Source organism: Diabrotica virgifera, chromosome 3 (genome assembly GCF_917563875.1).
Source record: "Diabrotica virgifera virgifera chromosome 3, PGI_DIABVI_V3a".
Classification (NCBI taxonomy): domain Eukaryota; kingdom Metazoa; phylum Arthropoda; class Insecta; order Coleoptera; family Chrysomelidae; genus Diabrotica; species Diabrotica virgifera.
Window position 1 is genome coordinate 180,256,112 of NC_065445.1, and position 27,660 is coordinate 180,283,771.

General features: G+C 34.4%; 1 protein-coding gene across 8 annotated transcripts in view; it reads left to right on the top strand.

Moving 5' to 3' along the window:
* The window catches only part of LOC126881421 (mucin-17-like), a 440,757-nt gene that overhangs the window by 292,625 nt on the left and 120,472 nt on the right, over positions 1-27,660 (top strand). For all 8 annotated transcript variants that reach the window (XR_007696844.1, XM_050645687.1, XM_050645690.1 and 5 more), the window contains exon 5: positions 3,182-3,283. Coding sequence is in view for 7 of the 8 variants with exons in the window: in XM_050645687.1 (XP_050501644.1) it covers positions 3,182-3,283 (102 nt within the window). In the remaining variant the exon portion in view is untranslated. The remainder of the gene's footprint in view (positions 1-3,181; positions 3,284-27,660) is intronic.

Here is a 27,660-nt window from a genome sequence, read left to right on the forward strand (position 1 = left end):
CATATGCTGCTCTCCCTGATCCAACCAAAACAAACCCCAGCATGCAGAAATTGAAAATGGTTATTCATTTTTGATTTACATTTACTCTGTGTGGAGTATGAAGGGAACCAGTCTCGTTGGAACTTTACCGCGCTGAGCAGATGTGACGTGAATTGTAAATTGTAGAATTCCCTCATCTTCCTTAGTCTCAGCATCCGTATGGCTTGCAAATTGTAGAAGCCTCGGAGGTGTAACCAGAGAAGGTTCCCATTGTTTTCATTCTGGTGGGATATGTTGTGTGCCATTAGAGTGAAAACTTAGTCTTTTGCTAGCAGTTGCCGCTAGGGCATCTATGCCATTTCGTTCGTTGCAATTCGGGACTGCACGCTGGGGTTTGTTTTGGTTGGATCAGGGAGAGCAGCATATGTGCCTCCTGATGAGAGACTAATGAGTTTCGAAACCGGTAGAGGTGCTTGCAGCACTCTCTGATTGGACTGGAATATGGTTCGGCTGTATTTTCGTTTTGCAACGAAATTGAAAATGGTTATTCATTTTTGATTTACATTTACTCTGTGTGGAGTATGAAGGGAACCAGTCTCGTTGGAACTTTACCGCGCTGAGCAGATGTGACGTGAATTGTAAATTGTAGAATTCCCTCATCTTCCTTAGTCTCAGCATCCGTATGGCTTGCAAATTGTAGAAGCCTCGGAGGTGTAACCAGAGAAGGTTCCCATTGTTTTCATTCTGGTGGGATATGTTGTGTGCCATTAGAGTGAAAACTTAGTCTTTTGCTAGCAGTTGCCGCTAGGGCATCTATGCCATTTCGTTCGTTGCAATTCGGGACTGCACGCTGGGGTTTGTTTTGGTTGGATCAGGGAGAGCAGCATATGTGCCTCCTGATGAGAGACTAATGAGTTTCGAAACCGGTAGAGGTGCTTGCAGCACTCTCTGATTGGACTGGAATATGGTTCGGCTGTATTTTCGTTTTGCAACGAAATTGAAAATGGTTATTCATTTTTTTTTTTTTTTTTTTTTCTTAATTATATATTAATAGACAATTTCAACTACCTTTTCCCAAATTTTCATCCTTCTTTTATTTTTTTTTTGGGGTCAGATTGTTCTTTGATCGGGCTATATCAGGAAACTGGCTGTAAGCGGCCCAGTGTAGAAAACACTAGAAAGAACTAAGGCAGACCTATATCAAGCAGTAGACACGATTAGCTGATTGAGGATTGTTGTTCCTGTTAATTAAAAATGATAAAAGATCCTTTTTTTAATAACTGAGAATAAATTCTTTGCTTTTATTATTTTTTTTATTAGGCTAAAACCAATTTTTGTTGTAGTAATCTATTCTTATAAAAGCCTAATGCGATCAGTCATGCGGTCTATCTGGAACATTTATCGTATGTAAACAGTAAATGACATTTAATAAACGTCATTTCATTTGTTTATTTCCCAGATAACAATGTTCTTATTGAGATATATTTTAAATAAATTAGATAAGTACCTATATTAAAATAATATTCTTAAAATTGAATAAAGGAATTTTAATTATATTATATATAATATATTATGTTAATTATAAGTATATTAATTAAAAAACTCTAACATGAATTAAAAACCACTTCTATGTAATAGGTATATTTATTAAAATTTTTTAAAAAATCCCAATGGATTGAATATTGGGGAATTTTTATTAATGATTCTTATACATTTTTATCTGTCACTCAGAGATTAGAAAAAAAATACATATTTTTTGATAGTATTGAATGGTATAGAAAAAATTAAAAATCCCAGTTAGATACCTAAATATTTTTCAATATTAATGCAAATATATTTTTGAGAAACCACAATTTATAATAATATAAATTTGGAATCAATATAAAAACTAATTACATCCGTAGTCTTAATATGAAAAGTAGATAAAAATGTATGATATGTAATGGTATAAGTAAGACATTGTAGTACATTGTTTCACGGTTTTTGCTCAAAATTTTAAAGAACCGCTTCGATTGACATGCAATTTGGCATACGCATATATATATATATATATATATATATATATATATATATATATATATATATATATATCAAAGGAAAAAAGTTATATTGTGCCGATGTGCATTTTGACCTTGGGGTGCGTTTCATCCCCTCTCGGAGGTGAAAAAATATATGTCCAAATAAGTCCGGAAATGGATAAACTAACTAATTCTAAGCAACTTTTGTTTCTTGAGTTTTTTCGCTAAGTCAATACTTTTCGAATTATTTGCGGGTGAATAGTATTCACTCATTCAATGTTAACTACGGCACCAGGTTAAATATAATATAAAATATTTGAAATTTTCTGTATTTTTTTGTTAACAACCTATCTTTTCAAAGCTCCTGCTTTTAAGATGTAAACCTAGAACAAAAATATTTTGTAGTTTTATTGTAGACATGATAAGGGAGCGTTCAAGTATTACGTAATGCAATTTTTGAAGATTTTTGACCCCCACCTCCCCCCTGCGTAACGCACTGTAATATTACGTAACGAAATTTTTGAACATTTTTGACCCCCCCCTTCCCCTCCACCTGCGTTACTTATTACTTGAACGCTCCGTAAGGCAACTTTCGAGAGCTATAAGAAAGTTCTTTGAAACATTTTTCTTTCCTATCCTTTCGTTCCACTTTACTGGATTTAGCCAGTTTTGAAACCAAAAGTGTTTGAGCTGAAATTTTATGCAATTAGTAACTATTACTTGGAAAATTTTCTACAGAAATATAATATACTGTTCAAATTCATTTCAATATGGTGTATTCATTTTATTTCTTTTATTTGTGTCCTTTCCATTAATTATTATTATAATTAGTAATTAGTAATTACCATGATTTACTCTAAAAAATATAGTTACCAATACAAAACATACTACAAGAAAACCGTTTCAAAATTATATTTTTTGCTGTTTTTGTTTTTTTATACATTACAAAGTTAACTATTATGAACTTTTTATGTAATTCTGGATTAATGCTTAATTATTTAATATCGAGCATCCCATTTTAATTATCGATAACAAAGTACTGGTTCTCTCGAGACAAGTAAAAAAAACTAAATCAAATAAAATCCTACTTCGCACAGTAAACAATAATACAATGCTGAATAATACAATGTTGTCTAAACAACACTACTCGTATTTACGAAATTGTAATGACCTTTCTGTTTTAGGAGTCAAGACCAGTGCCTTCTTCATTACCACTTAGAGCCAGCAATGTCGTGACTTCGGTACCATCGTTTAGTACCACGTTTCATCCATCAACTTTTAAAGAGGTAATTTCATACTGAGAGATAGTATTTAGGAAAGTATCTTTTTCCAAACAAATCTTTATAATTTGAAATAATTTGAGGAATACGGGATATCACAAAAATTGTTTCATTGGGTTAGTAAAATCGAGAAAAAAAATTCTTAAGCATATTCTTCTTTAGTACTGAAATTTTGTTCGAAATGTAAATAAAAGTTTTATCTTATGATTGCTAAGTTATGTTTATAATAATTAAGTGTATTAACGTAGCCTACCCACCAACTTCTAGTCACGAAGATGAAAAATTGAAAGCATTATGACAGCATAAAAAATAAACCGGAATTTACCCTAATGTTTGGTTTAAGGAGACTTTTACTTTATAAATTCGAAAAATAGAATTTTTAAATATTTTTAAAGAATTATATTTATGATTGTTTTTTTTATACATTAAGAACTTTTTCACGTATTCAAAAAAACTATTTTTCTACGAGCGTGCAAAAATGTCTTCTTTCGCGCACGCATTTTAGTTTAGAAAGTTTCACTTTTCCGCACGCGTGTTACTTTTCCGCACGCGGTTTTTTATTTTTCCGCACGCGTGTTAATTTAGATATGTTAATATGGCCTTAAAGTAATTATAATACATGCAATAAAATAATATTTAGATATTATTTACTAATTTATTTCAAATATATTTTATTGTGTTCCTGTTTTAATGAAATTAACGCGATTATTTCATTTATAGGAGATTCTGACCAATAGAAAGCTACAGAAATCTGAACTAAATCGATAATTTTTGATAATCTCCCGTCGTTAAGTATATTACGTCAGATGCCCTTCGTTGCTACGAAAAAATACATTCAGTGACATTAATGACAATTAATGTTTTAAAAATTATAAAAGTGGTGACTTTCAATCGTTAAATATTTATAAAAACTGTGTGTTTAATGGTACTTACATAAATAAATTACAATAAAATTTGGGTTTTGAACAGTTTTACTCATGAAATAATCGCAACAAATTGCACTCGACCTCTGAAATTAATATAGAATTTTTGCTCTCGTGACACCTTGACATAATTTCACTCGCCTTTGGCTCGTGAAATTAAAACTGTCAAAATGTCACTCGGGAAAAATTCAATAGTTTCAGAGCTCTTGTGCAATTACTACTGATTATTTCATTCATAGGAGATTCTGACCAATAGAAAGCTACAGAAATCTGAATTAAATCGATAATTTTTGATAACCTCCCGTCGTTAAGTATATTATGTCAGATGCCCTTCGTTGCTACGAAAAAATACATTCAGTGACATTAATGACAATTAATGTTTTAAAAATTATAAAATGATGACTTTCACTCGTCAAATATTTATAAAAACTGTGTGTTTAATGGTACTTACATAAATAAATTACAATAAAATTTTGGTTTTGAACAGTTTTATTCATGAAATAATCGCAACAAATTGCACTCGACCTCTGAAATTAATATAGAATTTTTGCTCTCGTGACACTTTGACATAATTTCACTAGCCTTCGGCTCGTGAAATTAAAACTGTCAAAGTGTCACTCGGGAAAAATTCAATAATTTCAGAGCTCTTGTGCAATTGCTACTGACAATTCGATGAAATAAAATTATTTTGACATAATATTCGAAAGTCAAATCGGTAGACAATAACAGTCGTTTTGAATCATCATCATGGAAACCAAGATCGTCGTCATGCTAACTAATTACTTATATTAAAAGTTTGGTTTTGATAACCTTGTCAAAGAATTAATTTGTGTATGTATTTTCATATTAATTAAATTAATTGATTAAGATTTGGTAATTTTTTAAAGACTCTTATAAAAAATATTGTTCCTAACTCTTGCAGAAAGTCTCTTTTCCGCACTCGACTGCTTGTCGAACTCCCGCTTCGCGTCGTTCGGCAAACTGCAGTCGCGTGCGGAAAAGAATGATTTTCTGCACTTGTTAGGAAAATAACTATTTGGCACTTTTAGTTAGGTACACTGTATTTTTAACCACTGCACTACTGAGGGCGTCTTCCAAAAGATGCATTTTAATTTGGGAGACACTTGTCTGCCCTCCTGTAACATTTTTTTTAATTCCAACGGGATTGAATTCGTGAGACTTAAAACTAATACATAAACCTCTGAAAAGATATTTTTTTATATACAGCGCTAGTCGAAAGTCCGTACCTCCCTCGTATCTTTTGAACGGTTATACGCTCTGAGATTCGCTGGTGTCGCTCCTAGCGGATTACTAATGCAACTTTTACCGGTAATTTTTAAATTTATTATTTAATTGTCATCGCTTAATATTTACAACGCAAAAAAGTAATTAAATTGTAATCGATTTTTGAAGTTATACTTCTTTAGGCGCGATTTCATTGAGGGTGAAATTTTATTGATCTGCGCGCATGCGCACACCGACAGTATGGTATTAGTCGTTATACGGGCTCTGATTGGGTGTTGAAATGATCTGTCAATAATTTTGTTCAATATGGAAGTTATCGGTAAACAAAAATATTGTATATATTAGTTTTTATTGTTGTGAGGACAGAAATAAAATCAAATTTATAATTATAGTGACTTTTTAAATAGTTTTGAAAAGCCGCAGGTACGTAATTCTAAATGTTTCAGTTGTATTCCAATAAAAAATTATCTTCATACCTATCTATTTGGAAAATGTAAAAAAAAATAATGTAGTTACCTATTAGTAGGCAATGCTTTCATTTACATAATCTGATTACGAACAAATTTTCTACAAATCTTCATCTAATATATCGTTTTCTTACTCTATATTTTGTTGTATTTTAATTCGACAAAAATCAAACTAATAATTTGATTCATATAAATAAACAAAAGTCAAAAAGTTTATGGTGTAAACGTTTAGGTTGTGTATATTCCCACATGACGTATACGCGAATATTATATATTTTTCAAAAAATACGTATTTAATTAAAATTTTTGGCAACAATTATTGTTCAGAAATCATTTGTGGCATTTTTCAATGTGTTTGTGTGTTTTATTCTTTTATTTTTTTAATTTTTGGTATTGTTTTAATAAAAAATCAGTATTTAAAACGTAAATATATTTATGGTAAAAATATATACCACAGCTTTGACCAACTAATATTTTTTATAATTAATGTTTTTAATTTTAATTTTAATTTTAAATTAATCACTTTGACATTTATGTCAAATTTCCAGTAAACGTTTACAGACTTGTCACTACTGGCGCTCGCGAATTTTTAAATATCCCCTCTACGTACGAGCTCACAGCGTATACTCATAATAGTGAAATTTGGAGGGAGGAAATAAACGAATATAAGCTTCTTAACTAGTCAAGACAGGTGACGTAATAGTGACAAATGACGTTACAGAGTCACTGTGACCGATAATTTTAAATGGGACCTTATGTCACGTGATACCTCGTTTGAAAGGTACTCAAAATACCTATTCAGTCATACTAATTTCTTTGGGTTCTAGTTGATTTTGATTTTGGTGAATAAATTAAATAAGTATAATATTGTAGTTTCACATTTAATTAATAAAAGTTCAAATGTCCGCCTATGGTTTTTTTGTTAAAAAAGTTGAATTTTTTCAATTCTCTAGTAGTTTTTACGTCAACTTCAACCTTTTTGGCAAATAATCATATGCGGAATTTTGAATTGTTAATAATTAAATGCGAAACTACAATTTCATATTTATTTCATTTATTCATTAAAATTAGCTTAAACTCAAACAAAACTAGCATGACTGAATAGGTATTTTGAATACCTTTCAAACGAGGTATCACTTGCCACAAGGTCCCATTTAAAATTATCTGTCACAGTGGCACTGTAAAGTCATCTGTCATAATTACGTCACCTGTCATAATTACGTCACCTGTCATAATTACGTCACCTGTCATGACTAGTTAAGAAGCTTACGTCCATTTACTTCCTCCCTCCAAATTTCACTATTATAGGTATAACCGTTCAAAAGATACGAGGGGGGGTACGGACTTTTGACTAGCACTGTATGTATTTATGGTCTTTATGTGCGATTTTATAAAAAGTCCGAGAAACGTATGTTTTGGGGGTGAATTTAACCCTCTACTAAAAAGGTGGGGTTTTGTAAATTGTTAGTGGTTTATTTAGTAGTTGTATAAAGATCAAAAAAACTTTGGTTTACTGAGATTGGTGTAGCAGATTTTGAGAAAAACGTCTTCCAGTTTTAAAAAATGTAATTTGAAGAAAAATGTATTTAGAACATTTTAACTGTAATTTTATCGAACAAAATTTTTCTATAAAATTAGCTATTCTTGGTAAATAATGGGTGCTCTCACTTTTCAATAATAGGTCTGGATACCGCGTATGAAAAAAAAGTTGATTAATAGCAAGCTGAAAATTTGTTAATAGCTTAAGGGTGTCTAGTCGGACAAACTTTGATATATGGGAACACTGGAACAGAGGAAGTTTTAATTGTGGAACAGGTTAAAAATTTGGAACGGTCAGACCACGAAAACGGCACATGTATTTTGTCCGACAGAACAGACTTAAACTTTTTGAACAGAGATTAAACTCGCATGCAAAAATCAGACTGCTATTTATCACCAAATGGGCGTTTTAATGAGTGGAACATGTAGAATATGCCAAATGACAGGAATTATGACAGGTGATAAATAGCAGTCTGATTTTTGCACGAGAGTTTAATCTCTGTTCGGAGAGTTTAAGTTTGTTCTGTCAGACAAAATAAATGTGCCGTTTTCGTGGTCTAACCGTTCCAAATTTTTAACCTGTTCCACAATTAAAACTGCCCCTGTTACAGTGTTCCCATATATCAAAGTTTATCCGACTAGACACCCTTAAGTTATTAACAAATTTTCAGCTTGCTATTAATCAACTTTTTTTTCATACGCGGGATCCAGACCTATAATAGCTGTAAATGGTCAGTCAATTTTTTTTCATAATTTTGTCCTATTTTGATATCTTGCTACTCTTTCTATTGGCTTGAGCAATACGAGCTTCGTCGATATTTTCCGATCAACCGTTGTGATTCCTCTAATTTTTATCCCCATTAAGTGGATAAACTATCATCTTGTTGGGGATCTTCCTAGTGATTTTCGGCCGTCCACCTTTCCTTGTATAATAAGTCTTTCCATGTTTTCTATATTTGCTCTCATAACATATCCAAAATGTTCTATTTGTTGGAGATAGACCTTACTGGAGGAACTTTTAGACAAAAAAATAGAAGGTAACAAATTATAAATATAGTGGAGTCACTGAAGATTTTCACCTCCGATTTCGTTGAACCTCCATAGATTTCCATGAAAATTGGTGAGCGGTTAGAGGATACCTGAAGGAACAAAGATGACATGATGCCAACTTGCGCTTTTACGCTGGGGGCGGATGCCACCCCTTTTCGGGGGTGAAAATAATATAATTAACAATAACACCACAACTCGATAGAGGAATAAATTCCAAGCAAAATTTGTTATATAAAGTTATTAACATAAATCAATACTTTTTGAGTTATTAAAGATCAAAAATTTTATTTTTTCTTAAAAAAAATGCATGTTTTAAAGCGGTTTTTCACGTATAACTCAAAAATTATGAGCTTTTAAAAAAAAGATATTATTACCAAAATTGAACATAAGAAAGAATTTAATACAGTCTTCACTTACAGAACTAAACTAATGTTAATTCAAAGTGAGTTACGGGTAATTGAATGTATATTTTTTTTCGACGGGTACTCAAATCTAAATATTCAAACTTAAATAACGAGAAAACGATGCATTTTATAAAATATATTTTCTAAATACTTATCAAAGTACTTTTGGAATACCTGTCAAATGAGCTCTAGAAGAAGTTAATAGCATCCAAATTAAGCAAGTTATGATGAAAATACGAGATCCCTTTCGAATTTTTTAGGAAAAAGTGAAAAATAAATAGAGATGTATCAAGTCAAACTAGTTTGATTTTACTCAACAAACTTGACTTGACTTGAAAACCAAACTTTTTTTGTAAAAAAGTTTGACTTGACTTGAATTTGATATCTTTAGGTTTGACTTGAAATCAAACTTCTTCAAACAGTTTGAAGTTTGAATATCGTGTTGCGCAACGTGTTTATTTCCAATTCTAATTAAGAGCGTACCGACTTTTGTTTTGACTTATTTGGGTAGGTCTGAATCTGTACTCTGTAACTCCGCAAATTAGTTTGTAGTTCATATTAAGAAGTATATGCTTGGCTTGTTTATTACGTTCGTTTTGAAGTATGTGCTTTGTGAAAACATAATATCTCAACCTGAATATTGTTCGGCTCAGAATAAGTACCAGAACAAATTGAGTCTGATTTTGAAGGTATCCCAACTGCAAAAATTAAAAGAAAAAAAATCTGTAGTCGAAGCAAAATTAATTAAGAAAAATAAATATACTGATTTATTTGATGTTGCGACAGGTGATTTTAAAACAATGAAAATTGCAAAGTGCACAGAGTTGGGCAAAATACTGTATATGAGTATTTGAAATACAAAATACAAAAATACTCTTGCGCTTGTATTTCAAATACAAAATACTTTGCTCCGATGTAATTCAAATACAAAATACAAATACCTACTTCTTGACGTCGCTAATGCAAAGAGGTTACAATTTGGTGTTCTTTATCAAGACTTTTTTGGAGGTTAACCTAAATTTTTTTCAAAAACAAAAAACCGAAAATGAAAAACTTATTTGTTTGATTAAAATGTTATTTTAAATTACATACATTACACATACATTCTAACACATTGATCGCCGTCGACTTTTTATCGTAAATGATTAATTTTTTTTAATCTTAGGTTCAATATATGTATTCCGAAATGTAAACTTCAATTGACTTTTCAATCTTTCTAGTTTTTTTTTAGACAAAAACCCATATTATGCGGTCACTGTAATTATTTCTTTCGTAGCGCCGCGCGGGCGGAGCGGGTGATCTCAGCGGCCACATGTTTGCTGACGACGAAAATGCAAGAAGTGAATAATAGGAAATAGGACTATTCTTCATGCTGTGCTTTATGGCTTTATTGCTTTAGTAAGCAATTTAGTATAGGATTATTTGGAAAGCTATATATATATATATATATATATATATATATATATATATATATATATATATATTGTTATAAATCACCTAGCATAGGTGTAAGTAGATGGAGTAAGTCAGACTAATAAGGAATCTGACAGATATATTTGTCAATTTAGAAGTTTTGTCATAATAATTGTTTTTGTCACGTTTGAATTTTGGAGGACTTATTTTTGTACTTTAGTTTATTAGGAATTTTAATAAACTTGTTAAAACAGAGTAACAATTCTCTTAATCCCTGAACCCATCTAGAATTGCAACAATTGGTGTCAGAAGTAAAGTGGGATTAAGAGAATTTATATGGTGAAAACAAGAAGCGAGACGATGGAAGAAATTAGAGACATGATTGCCGCCATGGAAAAACGTCGGCAGGAAGAAAAAGAAAATGAAGACAAACGTCGGCAGGAAGAAAAAGAAACAGAAAATTTACGTCGTCTAGAAGACAGAGAGTTGCTCGTGACACTTATCTCAAAAATAGAGATTTCAAAAGTGAGTACAGAAGATATGAAAAAAGAAATCGAAGAGACAAAAGAATATATGAAAAAAGAAATCGCAGAGACAAAAGAAGATATGAAAAAAGAAATCGAAGAGACAAAAGAAGACATGATTAAAAAGATTGAAGTAACAAGAGGCCTAGTAGAAAAAAGGCACGATGAGGTAACGAGAACTCTTGAGAATATCCGCCTAGAGGTTGAAAAGTCCCAGAAACTGAGAGTTGAAGGTAAACCAGAAGTGATTTGTTCCCCTGTCAACGGAATAATTAAGCCTCCTACATTTGATGGCGAGATATCCTGGCCAGTGTATAGAAGACAATTCGAAGCTGCTGCACAGAATAATGGATGGACAAATGAACAGAAGGCAACTGCTCTCATATTAGCACTTCGAGGTAAGGCTGTAGAAATCCTCCGAAACATTCCAGAGGACGCACAAAAGAAATATGAGACTGTCGTATCGGCTCTAGAACTAAGATACGGCAGCCAATATTTGAAGCAAGTATACCAGAGCCAACTAAAAGTGCGTATCCAAGGCTCCAACGAATCTGTGCAAGAATACGGAGCAGAAGTAGAAAAGATGGCACGACTCGCTTGGCCCGAAGCCCCTGAAGAGTTTCTACACCAGTTTACCATCCAATGTTTCCTTGATGGCCTGCGAGATGTAGACCTCCAGCAAACATTACGACTAGGAAGAGGACGCTACCAAATATTGAAGGACGCTATTGTCGCAGCATTGGAGTACGAAGCCGTGAAGAATGTGTCCCGCCATCAACGCAAAGTCCATCAAATAAGAGGTGTTGCTGAAGTGGAAGAAGGCGATCTAAATACGTTGTCCCAGGTGTTGGCCGCCCAATTCGAGAAATATCTTGGCCCAATAGCTGAATCTTTGAAGCAAAAACGTCAGGGGCGCCCAAAGTGTTATTTTTGTGGATTGATAGGCCACCTTCAACGTGATTGCAGACAACGTACAAGATCAGAGGACAGTAGGCAAGCTCCACAATATCAACGCAATTCGGAAAACTAAAAGAAGTCAACGTCAAGGGGCGCACGTTGGCTGACCTGTCCCAAGCTCCCAGATTCTCAATATCCACAATAAGACGAAGTAGTGACAGCTTAGTTGCCGATGGACTTCTCAATGGCGACAGATGCAGTTTTACCATCGATACTGGGGCAACTAGGTCAGTTATGAGTAAACGTTTACTGGACCAGTCATCTACACGAATAATATCGAAATCTCCCATACTAGAGACAGCGACAGGCGAAAACATTACTGTTTATGGGGACAGTTGCGTAAAAATCGAGCTGGGACACATCGAGATAGAAGTAATGGTCCTAGTAGCCGACATCGTAGACGAGTTCATCCTAGGTGTCGACATTATGTCCGAACATGGGTTTATTGTAGATGTCAGACACAGGACCTTAGTCGTCGGAAATGAAGAAATTCTACTGTCATCCTCCAGAAAGCAGCACAATGGGCTAAAGATGTTAGTAGCAGAAGACACGAAGATCCCTCCTAACAGTGAAAAGATCGTGGTTGCACAAATTGATGCATCTGGTGGCTTGGGAGCCATGTTATTAGAACCAGACGAGCAGATTCATGAGGGCGTCATTGTGGCCAGATGTTTGGTAGATGGGGATAAGCAGACCGTTCCAGTAAGGGTGGCCAACCCGAATGGCAATAAAATTACTTTCAAAAAGGGCCAAGTGCTTGGAATATGCGAGCCAGTTGTAAGAGTGACCAGAATAGAAGAAAACGTGCCAACAGCTAGCAGTACACACCAACTCTCCACTGAAATTTTGGAAAATCTTAAGAAGTCATGGGGACATCTATCTGAAGATGAATACCAAAAAGCAGAAGAGTTCATCAACAACGAAAGTGACATATTCTTTAAAGGAGAAATAACTGGCCGCACTGACTTAGTCCAACATCGGATTAACACTGACAACTCCAACCCCATAAGACAGGCACCAAGACGTCTTCCATTTGCAAAACAAAAAGAAGCTTTTGCCATCCTTGAAGATATGCGAAAGGAGAATGTCATCGAAGAGTCGAGTAGCCCCTGGTCTTCTCCAGTGGTGTTGGTAACCAAGAAAGATGGCTCAACGCGGTTCTGTGTCGACTACAGGAGGCTGAATAGCGTTACCAAGAAGGACAGCTATCCACTACCCCGTATTGATGATACACTTAGTGCCTTGGCTGAGTCGAAATGGTTTTCCACTGTGGACCTCAAAAGCGGTTATTGGCAAGTTGCAGTACACCCTGAAGACAGAGAGAAGACCGCATTTTCTGCTGGAAATGGGCTCTACCAATTCAAAGTGATGCCATTCGGATTGTGTAATGCACCTGCCACGTTTGAACGTTTAATGGAGCTAGTACTTAGAGGACCTACATGGAAAATCTGTCTGGTCTATCTCGACGACATTATGGTCATCGGAAAAGATTTCGACGAACATCTTGCCAATTTGAAAGAAGTTTTCACCAGACTAAGGAACGCTCACCTACAAGTAAATGCCAAAAAGTGCGAGCTCTTCCAAGAAAAAGTTAGTTTCCTTGGACATGTAATTTCATCCTCAGGAATTGCAGCAGATCAGGCGAAAATAAAAGCAGTACAGGAATGGCCCACACCAAGAAACAAACACGATATCCGAAGCTTCCTTGGTCTTTGCAGTTACTATCGTCGCTTCGTGAAAGATTTTGGTAAGATTGCCAAACCTCTCCATAATCTGACTGAGAGAAAACTGTCATTTGACTGGACACCAGAGTGCCAGCTTGCCTTCACCACACTCAAGCATAAATTGACTACGGCTCCAATCCTGGCATATCCGAAAGAACAGGGTCTTTTCGTGCTTGATACAGATGCTTCTCAAAATGGTATCGGGGCGGTGCTTTCCCAAGTACAAGAGGGCGAGGAACGCGTCATAGGATACTTCAGCAAAACTTTGGGAAAAGCAGAAAGAAACTACTGTGTCACCAGAAAGGAGTTATTGGCAGTCGTCAAAGCAGTAGAACACTACCATTCGTTCCTCTATGGCAGAAAATTCTTGATAAGAACCGATCATTCTGCCTTGCAATGGCTTCTCAATTTCAAGACACCTGAAGGTCAGATAGCTCGGTGGCTGGAGAAACTACAGACTTATGATTTTGAAATTCGTCACAGAGCGGGAAGAAGTCATGGGAATGCCGACGGTCTCTCGAGAAGACCATGCAACGGGAGGAACTGTCGATTCTGCGACCGCCAAGAAGAACGAGATGGCCAGATTCTACAGTTGAGAACCATAGAGGATAGAAATGACGAAGAAGCTCTAGAAAACCTTCAGGCTGAACAAAAGGAAGATACAGATCTAAAAATAGTTCGGGAGTGGCTGGACCACGGAGCTAGACCACAGTGGCAGGAGATTGCAAAATATGGGCAAGCAGTTAAGGGCTATTGGCTTCAGTGGGACTCCCTGTGTCTACGAGATGACATCATCACTCGTAAATGGGAGAGTCCAGATGGAACAAGAACAGTGCCCCAAGTTGTTCTTCCAAGGTCATGTGTTAAGGACGTACTTGCAGAACTTCACGATAGTCGCTCCGGCGGGCATTTTGGAATCAATAGGACTCTGGCCAGAGTCCGTGAGAGATATTATTGGGTTCATTGTCGTCAAGATGTGGAAGAATGGTGCAAACGATGTGACCTGTGTGCATCCAAGAAAGGACCCAAAACAAGACTTAGGGGAAAACTCCAACAATATATTACTGGAACTCCATGGGAACGAGTTGCTGTAGACATTTTGGGACCATTTCCAGAGACAGCATCAGGAAACAAATATTTGATGGTTGCTATGGATTATTTTTCCAAATGGCCTGAAGTAGTTGCACTACCCAACCAAGAAGCAGTCACAGTTGGTGAAGCCCTGCTGGAGAATGTCGTTTCCCGACATGGTGTTCCACTTCTGCTTCATTCTGACCAGGGGCGCAACTTCGAATCGGCAGTTTGGAAGACCATGATGGCTTTGTTAGGAATTAAGAAGACCAGAACAACACCGCTCCATCCTCAATCCGACGGCATGGTAGAAAGACATAACCGGACCATCAACAACTACCTGTCCCTGTTTGTAGACGAAAACCAGAGAGACTGGGACAAACTGGTGCCTCTGTTTCTGCTAGCATACCGAAGTTCCCAACATGATGCAACTGGTTACACTCCAGCAATGCTGTTAACTGGTCGAGAGATGAGGCTTCCCATCGATCTCCTACATAGTAATGTACCAGACGGAGAGGCGGGTCAAGAGACACTTCCCGAGTATGTCAGCGGTCTAAAGGATCGACTGGTTAAGGTCCACGATTTCGCCAGAAACAAGCTACAACTCACCAGTGACCGGATGAAGGTTAGGTTCGATAAGAAATCCACACCTGTTAGTTTCAAGGAAGGTGATGCAGTTTGGCTCTACCAACCAACGAGAAGGAAAGGTCTAAGTCCCAAGTTGCAGCGGCCCTGGGAGGGACCGTACCTGGTCATTAAGAAGATAAACGACCTTGTGTATAGGGTGCAACTGACGCCACGAAGTAAGCCGAAGGTCGTCCACCTAGAGAGACTGTGTCCTTATGAAGGGCAGAATCCACCGACCTGGTCCATTTAGGTACTGTTCGGGGCGAACAGCCTGAAAGAAGGGGGCGGTGTTATAAATCACCTAGCATAGGTGTAAGTAGATGGAGTAAGTCAGACTAATAAGGAATCTGACAGATATATTTGTCAATTTAGAAGTTTTGTCATAATAATTGTTTTTGTCACGTTTGAATTTTGGAGGACTTATTTTTGTACTTTAGTTTATTAGGAATTTTAATAAACTTGTTAAAACAGAGTAACAATTCTCTTAATCCCTGAACCCATCTAGAATTGCAACAATATATATACATCCCGCTATCATTATGTCATCTTTTCATGTTGCAGTCATTTGGCATCACCAAGAAATACTATCATTTTCGAATTTTAATTCGTGTATATTTGTTGAGCGCATTTTTTAACGCCCTGTATCGTTCTCAGTTTTCTAAAATTTTAATTTTAAAAATTTAAATTATATACAAAAATTTTTACACTTCATAACCATTTTGACTTCCACCACATAAAAATGTGTATTTCCCATCATTTTGCCGCTTTTCGACGTTGCCACGAGTTAAAAATACCGATCTTTTGAGGACAGGTAGAAAAGGTCTATTGTAAACTTAGAGGATGGAATATTTTGGTAAAATATTCCATCCTCTCAGATTATAAACTACATAAAAGGTAGGTTCTTTACCTGTTCAGCTGGATTACCAAGCAAGGGTCTAAATATTTTACGAGTTGAATTGTGTTTATTTGATTTCATCTGTTAAATTAAAATTTCTCATACCGACTTAAAATATTTGTTTGAAAAATTCATTTTATATTTTCGTTTAATTTACTTAGGGTTTTTGGTCAGAATTTTGAAGAAACGCTTGGTTTGACATAAAATTTGGGACACGTACCTATAGCTAATATGTTAAAGAAAAAAAGTGATATTGTGCCGATATGTGTTTTTGATCTGGAGGTGAGTTTCGTCGGTTATAGGGGATGAAAACAAATACGTTCAAATAAGTCCGGAATTGGATAAACTGACTAATTCTAAGCAACTTCTATTTTATAGCGTTTTTCACTAAGTCAATACTTTTAGAGATATTTGCAAGTGAATATGTTCATTTTTCAACAAAAAAAAAACGTTTTTATACGGTTTTTCGCAAATAACTCAAAAAGTAGGTACTTTATTGAAAAAAAATTAGCAAATAGTAAATATAGCTTATAAAAAAGTGAAAAAATGGAATATGTGTCAGGTCTGTAGACCCAGTAGAAGCAGAGTTATTGCTAAGCTTTGTTTTAAAACCAAGAGGAGTAGGTAAACTAAATGGCAGATTCACACCCAAGAAAGTCACTAGAAATATCATCAGATAAATCTTCTTTTTTGGTTGATCATATCGGCCTTTGACGGTAATCTTGACTAAAAATCTAAAAATAAAAGGAAGAACGCAGAAAATACAAAAATTGCTGATAAAATAAATAAACTAACCTATGAAATGCCAATAGTGTCAAAATTTGATATGAGTAAAATTGCCTGAGGTTGTACCAATTACAAACAAGGTGTACGGCGCAGGAAATTTGAATGACTCCTCTTGTTTAAAAACAGACTATAGTGAAAAATAAGCTCTTATATCTCAAATTCCAAATCGAATATTTTAACGTGAAATAAAAAAAATGAAACACTTTTCTGGAAAAACTTATTACAACTTTCTTAAAGTGTTTAAGAAAACGTTTATTTTTATTTTTTTTTAAGTTTCCAGCAGCAATAGTAAGCAGGTTACGCTCAAAATACAGTTGTTCCTTTTTTTTTGGTTAAAAATATTCTAAAAACTCCCTCTAATTAACAGCCCAAATGGAATTAATCGTTACCACTTCACAAGTAACTTTATGTATTGTTTGTGTTTGTAAGTTTCATCAGTTCAAAGTGCTTATTTGTGGAAAAATTTGGTTTTAAAGTAAATTTTTTTAAATCTTTAATTTTGAAAAAAAGACTTTTGTCAAAATAACTTAAAAATTATTAGTGATACCAAATATCTTAAAGAGTAAAAAATGTAGGTGTTGCTTTTTTAAATATTTGGAATTTTTTGATTTTCTGGAAGACAAAAATTGGTTAAGATATGGCTGTTCAAAATTTGCATATACATACTCGTGACTAGTGATTCGTTCGAGGCCTTTCAACAAAACCCCTTTCAAAAATAAGCATTTTGAACCAATGCAACTTACAGATCATATACAGGGTTTCCCCGAAAATAGTGCGTTCCTTAAAGGTATAGATAGAAAGCACAATGTAGAGCAAAAAAGTCTTATAACATTTTATTCTAAATTCAGCCGTTTGACCAAAAAACGAAAATACATTTTGATATGCAAATTGATACTCAATTAGTAAATAAACAAGGGGTCCCATTAGATTAAATTTCACAGTCACAGGTTCTTCTACGCCATGTTACCAGGTCATATAAATTTATGAAAATAAAAATTTACTCTTATGGAGAACAACGTAATTTTTGTTGAAACGGTTAACTTTAGGAAAAAATGTTACAACACCTTTTTGTTCTAAATTGTGTATTATATCCACACCTTAAAGGAACGCACTATTTTCGGAGACACCCTGTATAAACAATACATTTATCTAAAGTAACGTGTGAAGCGATAACAATTAATTTTCATGACTTTCTTTTGCCAAAAAAAAGGGAACGATTTTATTTTCAGCGTAACTTGCTTACTTTTCACGCTAGAAACTGTTTTAAAAACACCAAAAAAAATTTTTTTTAAACACTTTAAAAGAGTTATGATGAGTGTTTCCCGAAAAGTGCTTTATTTTTTTGGTTATTTTACGTTGAAATATTCGATTTGGTATTTGACGAATAAGAACCTATTTTTCATTAGCTGCAACCCTGCTTCTACTGGGTCTACAGACCTTATACTGACACCTCTTTTTCATAAGCTATATTATTGCTAGGAATATTTTCTTCGATAAAATATGTACATACTTACTTTTTGAGTTATTTGCGAAAATCCGTCCAAAACGTGTTTTTCTATGAAAAATAAACATATTCACTCGCACATACCTCGAAAAGTATTGACCTAAAACTTTTATAGAACAAAATTTGCTTAGAATTAGAATTAGTCAGTTTATCCACTTCCGGACTTATTTTGCACGTATGTTTTTTCACCTCCAAGAAGGGGGTGAAAGTCACATCCAGGACAAGAGAACATATCGGCATAATCTCACTTTTTTCTTTGGCATTTTAGCTACGTGTGTGCCAAATTTTATGTCAATCCAAGCGGTTCTTTAAAATCTGGAGGTTTTGCGATATTTTATCGTGAGTGAATGGAATAATAATTATTACAACGGCAATTATTGCCGTTGTCACTTTTAGATAAGAAGTCATTATCACAATGATATAGTCAGGTTAACTGAATTGTATAATTATTGTTTTTATCATTAAATGTGAAAACCTAGAATTATCCATGTCTGTCCGTCAATAAACACAACTCGTCTATTAGTAGGACAGAAAGAATGACAAATAAGGTGTCAAATGAAAGCCTATAACCAAAATATGATATTACATGTGAGAAGTTTGACCTCGGACTGCCTGTTCCAGAGTTGCAACATAAAGTACTGTTTTAAATTCGTCGAAATAGTACAAACTATTGGTCAACACGACTAAGAAAGACCAGAACAAATACATACTTCCGGTTTCATGCCTGTCTGTTCGTCCATATCTGTAGGTGAACAAAATTCATCCGTCATATCAGCTGACAAAAAGTTACACGAAGGGTTCAAATATCGACTGCCGGTTCAACTTCCGGTCACTTTTTGTGAAAAATTAGAACTTACGATGTCCAATTGCTTGTTACAATTTTTTTTATAAGTGTTCTACTCTATCTATTCTGACTTTTCATTAACTTACTTAGATCACATATAATTTAATACAGTTTTGATGTCAGGGTCTTCAAAATTTATGTGGTGAGTTCCGGTATGTGATGAATGAAAAACGACTCCATAAGCAGAAAAAAAAAGTGTTCTCAAGACCTAAGACAATACATCGACTCACAAGAGCGTTGTGACAGTAGCAAAAATTCGAGTTGGGGTTCTAATTACTTTCTCATGCGGCTTACTCTCCTGACTTGGCCCCCTCCGATTATTAAGTGTTCCCAAATCTGAAGAAATGATGGGCGAGTCACAAAGTTTCACAAAAAAGCGAATATTTCGCGAAATGAACGTCAGATCGAAAAACTAAAAAATGCGTGTTCAATATTTTTCAAAAGTCTATCGAATGATACCAAAAACGAATCCCCACGGAAAGGGGTGAGGAGTAAATTAAAAATTTTAAATACGAACCCTGCGATATTTCGCGAAATGAACATCAGAGTGCCAGTGTGTGCTTTTTTTCTGGGGATGAGTACCACCCCCTTCTCGAGTGTGAAAAAATATAGGTCCAAATAAGTCCGTAAGTGGATAAACTAATTAAATTCCTTGTAACTTTTGTTTTTAGATGGTTTTTCGCAAATAAATCAAAAAGTAAGTATTTGATCGAAAAACTATTCCTAGCAAATATAAAGCTTATAAAACAGTAAAAAAAATGATGTACGTATGAAGTCTGGACACACAATAAAAACAGAGTTGGAGCTAATCAAAAGTTGGTTCTTATTCGTCAAATTCCAAATCGACTAGTTCAACGTAAAATGTCCAAAAAATAACGCACTTTTCGGGGAAAACCCGCCACAAATTTTTTAAAGAGTTTAAAAAAAGTTTTATTTTTGTTATATAAAAAGTATCTATTCTATCACCATCAGCATCAAAAGTAGACCGGGCAGTATCGTCGCCCCCGCTAGCGAAATTATTCCGATTCGATTTTTTTGCACAAACTTACTCAAAAAGAGGTCCTTATAACATATCCAAAGGGTGCCGGGCGGTGCATTGGTCGAAAAATTGTTTAAAAAATTTTTTTGAAACAAATTCACAAAAACAATTTTTTCATTTCGAACAATTTTTTTTAGATAACTTGTGTCATTCTGGGCAAAAAAGGTGTCTTGCCATTTTTGTTTAAAATTGATTGTTGTCGAGTTATATGCGATTAAAAATTTGAAAAATGCGAAAATGGCCATTTTTAAGTCTTAATAACTCGATTAAAAGTTATTATTATGAAATTAAAAAGTGAGCAGATCAAGTTTCAAACCCTTGCTTCAAGGTCCTTAAGAGATTTTTGTCATTATTTTATTACAAAGCTGTTATTTTTAATTATTAATAATTAGCGCTATAGTCCCGGATTTATCGTCGCCCCTGTTAGTGAAATTATTCCGATTCGATTTTTTTGCACAAACTTACTCAAAAAGAGGTCCTTATAACATATTCACAAGGTGCCGTGGTCGAAAAATTGTTTAAACAATTTTTTAAACAAATCCACAAAAATAATTTTTTCACTTTGAACAATTTTTTTTTAGATAATTTTGGACATTCTGAACAAAAAAGGTCTCTTGTCAATTTTCTCTAAAATTGATTGTTGTCGAGTTATACGCGATTTAAAACCTGAAAAATGCGAAAATGGCCATATAACTCGACAAAAATCAATTTTAGAGAAAAATCTCAAGATACCTTTTTTGCTCAGAATAACCCAACTTATCTAAAAAATCGTTCGTAATGAAAAAATTATTTTTGTGAATTTGTTTAAAAAATTGTTTAAGGTGATACAGTAGCGATCAACAGGTAGCCAAAACGCGTTCCAAGATTGCGGCTGTAATTTTGAATATTTTTTCAAGATATTTGGCACACGTATCCGTAATATAATAAAGAATGGCGGTACAGAGCCCAATTTGAAAAATATATTAGGTAATATTTGAAAATTATTCTGTAATTAAATACAATATTAAAAAAACGAGCCTGTACCGCCATTAAGAAGAACAAAAAAATACACTTTCTTCAAATAAACTTTTTTATCCGATGCCTAGATTTTGTGTCATTTTGGAACTACTAAAATGTTTTATTTCATTAGTCCAAAACAAAATTTAAATTTTTTAATTTGACAAAATATTTCCACGCACAGGCTGTGGTCTGTATTAATTCGAGAACCAAGAGAGACAGCTCATTAACCGCCTTTCATTTTTTCTTAGAAAATAAACGATCTCTACACAAAGTACTTATAGGATAATACGCCGCCGTTATGAAATGATTGTAGGATGTTAAAATGACGAAGGATGTTTTACCCGGAAATCCGAATTTTATATACTTTTGTTATATTTAATACCCTAATAGCACACGACGTCCTTTGGACGTCCAAAATAGGTCAATTTTTGGTCCTAACGTCCATGGACCATAAACGGACGTCCTTTGGACGTCCGACGCTGGACGTACTTCGGGTGTACTAAATATGTACGTCCTTTGGACGTCCGGCGTTGGACGTCCTTCAGGTGGACTAAATATGTACGTCCTTTGGACGTCCGGCGTTGGACGTCCTTCGGGTGGACTAAATATGTACGTCCTTCGGACGTCCGGTGTTGGACGTCCTTCGGGTGGAATAAATATGAACGTCCTTTGGACGTCCGTACTCGGACGAAATACGGACCTTTTCCAATCGTCCATATTGGACATATTCTACCAATAAGGGGATTAAACAGCAAAATTATTTAATAAAATATTAACTTAATTATGTTAATAAAATAGTTTAAATGGAAAAGATTATAAATCATATTTAATTCAAAACTGTATATGTAGTTTAATATCTAATACATGTTTTTGTTTTTATGTAAAGTGTGAAAATCTGATCGGTAAATTATTCGTTATGTCCACTCTACATCAACAATAAATTGAACAAGAAATTGACTAAGTTATTCAAGGCCAAATTTGACGAGTACAAAATGTATGATTTGTAAAAGAAAATGAAGGAATTTGATGAAATAGAACAATTGGATATGTTTTATTTTGTCAAATTTCTTTATTTTCTGTTTATTCACGGCAAAATTGGAAGTAGAATTGTGTTTTGTATAAGCCAAATTTGACCTTGAATAACTTGTCGTCAATTTCTTGTTCAATTATTGTTGATGTAAAGTGGACTTTATAATGTTTTATTATTCCCGTTACCAAGATGATAGAAGTTTGGTGGTTAATTCTAATAAGCAAAAATATAATTTTTATCAATGTATCCTTACTACAGATGAATATTGAGAGCATCTTTTTGAAGTTGAGCGTACGTGTGCCCAAAATAGGTCCAGTTTTAGTCCTAATGCGGATGGACTATAAATGAACGTCCTTCGGACGTCCGACGTTGGACGTACTTACGTGTTGAATAAATATGAACGTCCTTTGGACGTCCATTGGACGTCCGTGCTTGGACGTCCGTTGGACATTGACATCGATCCGTGAGCGTCATCTGCAAAGAAGAAAATCACAAGCCAGGACAACCAATCCAAATAGTGAGTGTTTCAAACTTTTGTGTTGTGTTGTCAAAAGTTTATTTAATTATTTATGTTTTTCCTTACATACTTACATATTTTTTCAAGCTTTTTGGTATATTTTTCATATTTTTTACTATATTTCGATAAAAAAATTCTTCGCAGTTTTATCCTAATCAACTTCATCATCATTCTATCCAAAAAGGCAAATCGCCAAAATCGCAATTTTATCATAATATGATATGTTAATTTGCATTTTACCACATTTTTTCGATGTTTTGAAACATTTTTGTATATCTTTTGTGTATCTATCTATATTTTGTATATCACCCCTCCTCGGGGTGAAACTCACCCCCCAAATTCACATACTAATTTGTAAGTACACATACTTTGTAAGTATGGAATAAAGGTTGCTTAATATTAATCAGTTTATCGAAGTCCGGACTTATTTTGAACGTTTTTCACCCCAGAGAAAGAGTGAAACTCACCCCAGGGCAATAGCACACATTGGCACAATATCACTTTTTTTCTTTGGCATGTTAGCTATGCGTATGCCAAATTTCATGTCAATCCTTTAAAATTTACAGCAAAAACCATAAAAGAATGTAGTAATACTTGTTTTCATGAAGTCGGTGATAGAGTTTGACAAATCTTTATGGTTGTTAAATATCTTTTAATTTGTGTATTCGATTTTTAAAGGTAGGTACTATATACGTCCATTTGGCACAATAAAAAGTAACCTTCGACCGGTACATATTGCTTGTATCGATGCTCGGTGCATTGTTCAGTCATAAATTTTACCTGTCCCTATAGCCTCGGCCGTCGGGTCCTATTGTAAATTATTATAATAATAGTCCGTCTCGGTATTTTATTATTTCTGTCATAAGTATCTCTGTGGAAATGCAAATGCTGCTTGTAACATCCCAAAAACCAGCTCTACTATTAATTGTACTCGTATAAATAAGTGTATAATATGTACCTACCTACTTATTTATTGTATTCATTTATAGACCTGGATCCCGCGTAATAAAAAAAGTTAATTAACAGCAAGCTGAAAATTTGTTAATAGCTTCACGGTGTCTAGTCGGACAAACTTTGATGTACGGGAATACTGGAACCGGGGAAGTTTTAATTGTGGAACAGGTTAAAAACTTGGAACATCAGACTACCGAAAACGTTCCATGTATTTTGTCGGACAGAACTTCCAATTGATTTGTTACCATTTCATTAAACTCTTATGCAAAAATCAGACTGCGTACCAGTCTACTTTTATTCTCTTAATATTTTTACTTAAAAAAAGTGTACTACAATCATCTCGCTAAACTTAATATAACTGTTTTCGAGATAAACCCATTTTAAATCTGCGATATAACATAATTTTTTGCATAATATTGTAGTTAAATCCGAAAAATCAACTTAAAACCATAATAATAATTGTGCCAATTCTCATTTATGTCATTTATATTTTTGGAGATTTTTATGGTTTATAAGTTATTTTTCGAGTTTAGCGAGACGAATGTAGTGTATATTTTTTAAGTAATAATATTAAGAGAATAAAAGTTTTGATTCGAAAAGTATATGTAATGTAGAGTTCCCTCAGCGATGTGATATAATATTATTACAGTATAGCTCCCCGTGCATGACAAGCTTATGGAGGTAGCCCATATAGCCTAGGCTATAATATTATTAAAAAAATCACTTAGATGGGACAATGGCTTTAGGAAATTCGAGACATCAAAAATGGCCCATTTTTAAGGTGGTGCGTTAATTTCTTGGAGAAATGTAATTATAATTTAATGTAAATAATCTAATATCCAATAATTGTAAATTAATATAAGATGTAATATAAGTTCCTTAAAAAATATATTTTTTATTTCCCACAATACATTCTCCACAGGTATAAATATCGTCTCTAGACGTCCACCGAACGTCCTCCCAGGACGTTAGATGGATGATCGGCAGCAATACATTGGACCAAACTGGGACGTCCTATGAAGGCCCAATTGACGTCCACCGAACGTCCCTTCGGACGTTAGGTGGACCTCCATTGGGCGTTTGGCAACGTGGAATTTGGACCAAAATTGGACGTCCTGTTAAGGTCCAATTCACGTCCCCTAAGACGTCCGATTAAGATCCAATTTACTCCGATTAAGGTCCAATTTACGTCCAATTAAGGTCCCATTTACGTCCGATTAAGGTCCAATGTACGTCCGATTAAAGTCCAATTTACGTCCGATTAAGGTTCAATTTACGTCCGATTAAGGTCCAATTTACGTCCGATTAAGGTTCAATTTACGTCCGATTAAGGTCCAATTTGCGTCCGATTAGGGTCCAATTTACGTCCCCTAGGACGTCCGATTAAGGTCCAATTTACGTCCGATTAAGATCCAATATATGTCCCCTCGGACATTAGATGGACGTCCAATGGACGTTCGGTAGCGCGACATTTGGACCAAAATAGGACGTATAAAGGACGTTCCTCGGACGAAAACGGACGTCCAATGGACGTCCTTAAAGTCCGTGAAGGACGTCCATTGGACGTCCTTGTGCTATTAGGGTAGGTACCTACCTATAATTCTGGTGATTTTTTAAATCCTCTATTGTTAAGAGAATTTACACCTTTAGCCAAAGTTTTACGATTTTCTAACGGAAATTAACAAGTTATTTTAAATACGCACCAATTATCGATGTTGAAAGGAGTTTTTCAAGTTATAAAAATATTTTGTCTGATCAAAGAATATGTTTCCTCGTAAAGAATTTGGAAAAACACATTGTAGTGAATTATAATCGAAGATATATTTATAGTGATATTGTTGTTTTATTTTAAATAGGTAACTATTGGTAGCAGTTTTTGTAAAAACTGTGAATAAATTGCATATATAAAAAATGATTTTATTTGAAAAATAATAAATAAGATTACTAAATAAGACAGAAAATTTGTGGTTTCCCGAAATGCGCATTTTTTGAATTTTTGTGCATATCTTGCGCATATTTCGTAATTTTTTACCGCATATATATGCGAATATTTCATCAAAATTGATCGCATATAAATCCGCTCCCTAGTCATTGTATTCTGTTGGCTGATTCCAATGATTTGAGCCGCCGTACGACACGTTGGGACCAATGGGAGTGAAGATACGTAACTAATACCTATCAAGAGGTTTACTCAAACTTCTTTTCTGTACTTATACCTACCACTCGGTATAAGTACAAAAAAGAAGTTTGTGTAAACCTTTGCACAACTGTGTAAATACTAAAGAAAAATCTAAAATATTAAAAAAAAATAGTGGAATCCGTTAATCTGTTCTCGAAAAAATTAGCTATGAAAATGAGCATAATTTTCTATATCCCTAACTTTTGACGAGCAGTTTAGCTTAAATGGGGAAAAGCGGTAAGCTTAGACCAAACACCAGTAGGAGGCATTCAATTAATTGAGGAAAAAAATTAAATGGATAACAATATTCATTTCAGTTATAGAAAAGGCATTGCCCCGCTAGAATGGTTGAAATCACAAGTAACAATTAATAGTCCTACAAAAAAGACAGGCGCTTGAAAGTGATAAGACCATTGAACAATAAGCCTGCGAACTGCCTTTTAAACACATTCTTAAAAATAATCCATAACACAATTAAAAAAAGGTTTGTTAAGAAATTCTTTTATAGACTTCAGAAATTCAACAACTTCTCCTGATTATGTTTAAAAAACGTACGGAATGCACTAAATGAAAAAAAGAAGAAAAAGATTTATCATACCGTTATACTCTAATATATTCTTACGTTGAATATTTGATGCTTCCCTGTAGAGTATAAAACGGACAGTTGTGTTTTTCCCGTGAGCTGCCTTGTTTAGTCTTCTTTGTCGTTCTATTCGTTAAATCCTATCCTCTCAAGTCACAGCGTCAGAAAGCAGTGGGTATATGCAGTGAACGGGAGGTCTATGTCGAGCAGTGAACGTTGGGGCCCTTTCGCGTTTATCATATGTAGAGAAGTCGCTTGTCAAAAACTGGACGTATGTAATCGTATTCTATTTGTTAAATACTCTCACGTAATATGTCATACCATGTGTGTTAATCCATTTTATTTCTACAATTTTAAAGTGTTATTACATGCCGTCATTTTCATTTGTCTACACCATCTTATTCTGCCAGTTAAATCCCATTATTTCAGACGCTGTACGTCACGATTGAACCAATAGAACCGTAGATACAAGACTAAGGCCCTTTTGACATGATGCTGTAATTGATTTTCATACGTCATTGTATTATATTAGTCAAATCCAGTTATTTTAGGTGCTGTACGCCACGATTGGACCAATAGGAGCGAAGATACGTAAATAAGGCCCTTTTGACATATTGCTGTATTTGATTTTTCTGTGTCATTGTATTCTGTTCATTAAACCCTACCACTTGAGCTGCTGTACGTCACAATTGGACCAATAGGACTAGATATACATAACTAGGGCCCTTTTGACTTGTTGCTGTATTTGATTTTTCTGTGTCATTGTATTTTATTTGTCAAGTCCTATTATTTGAGATGCCGTACGTCACGATTGGTCTTATAGGACCGAAGATACGCGACTAAGGCCCTTTTAACATGAGGTTGTATTTGATTTTTCTCTCATTGTATTCTGTTTGTCAAATCCTATCATTTGAGGTGCTATACATCACGATTGGACCAACAGGACCGAAGATACATAACTAAGGCCCTTTTGACATATTGCTTGTTTGATTTTTCTGTGTCATTGTCTTCTATGATGTCTAAGGCATATCTCTGATATGCCCTATTTTTAAATTGGACTTCGTAAGTCCTAGGTTTTCACCCACAAGCTTTTATTTGACACCTCATTT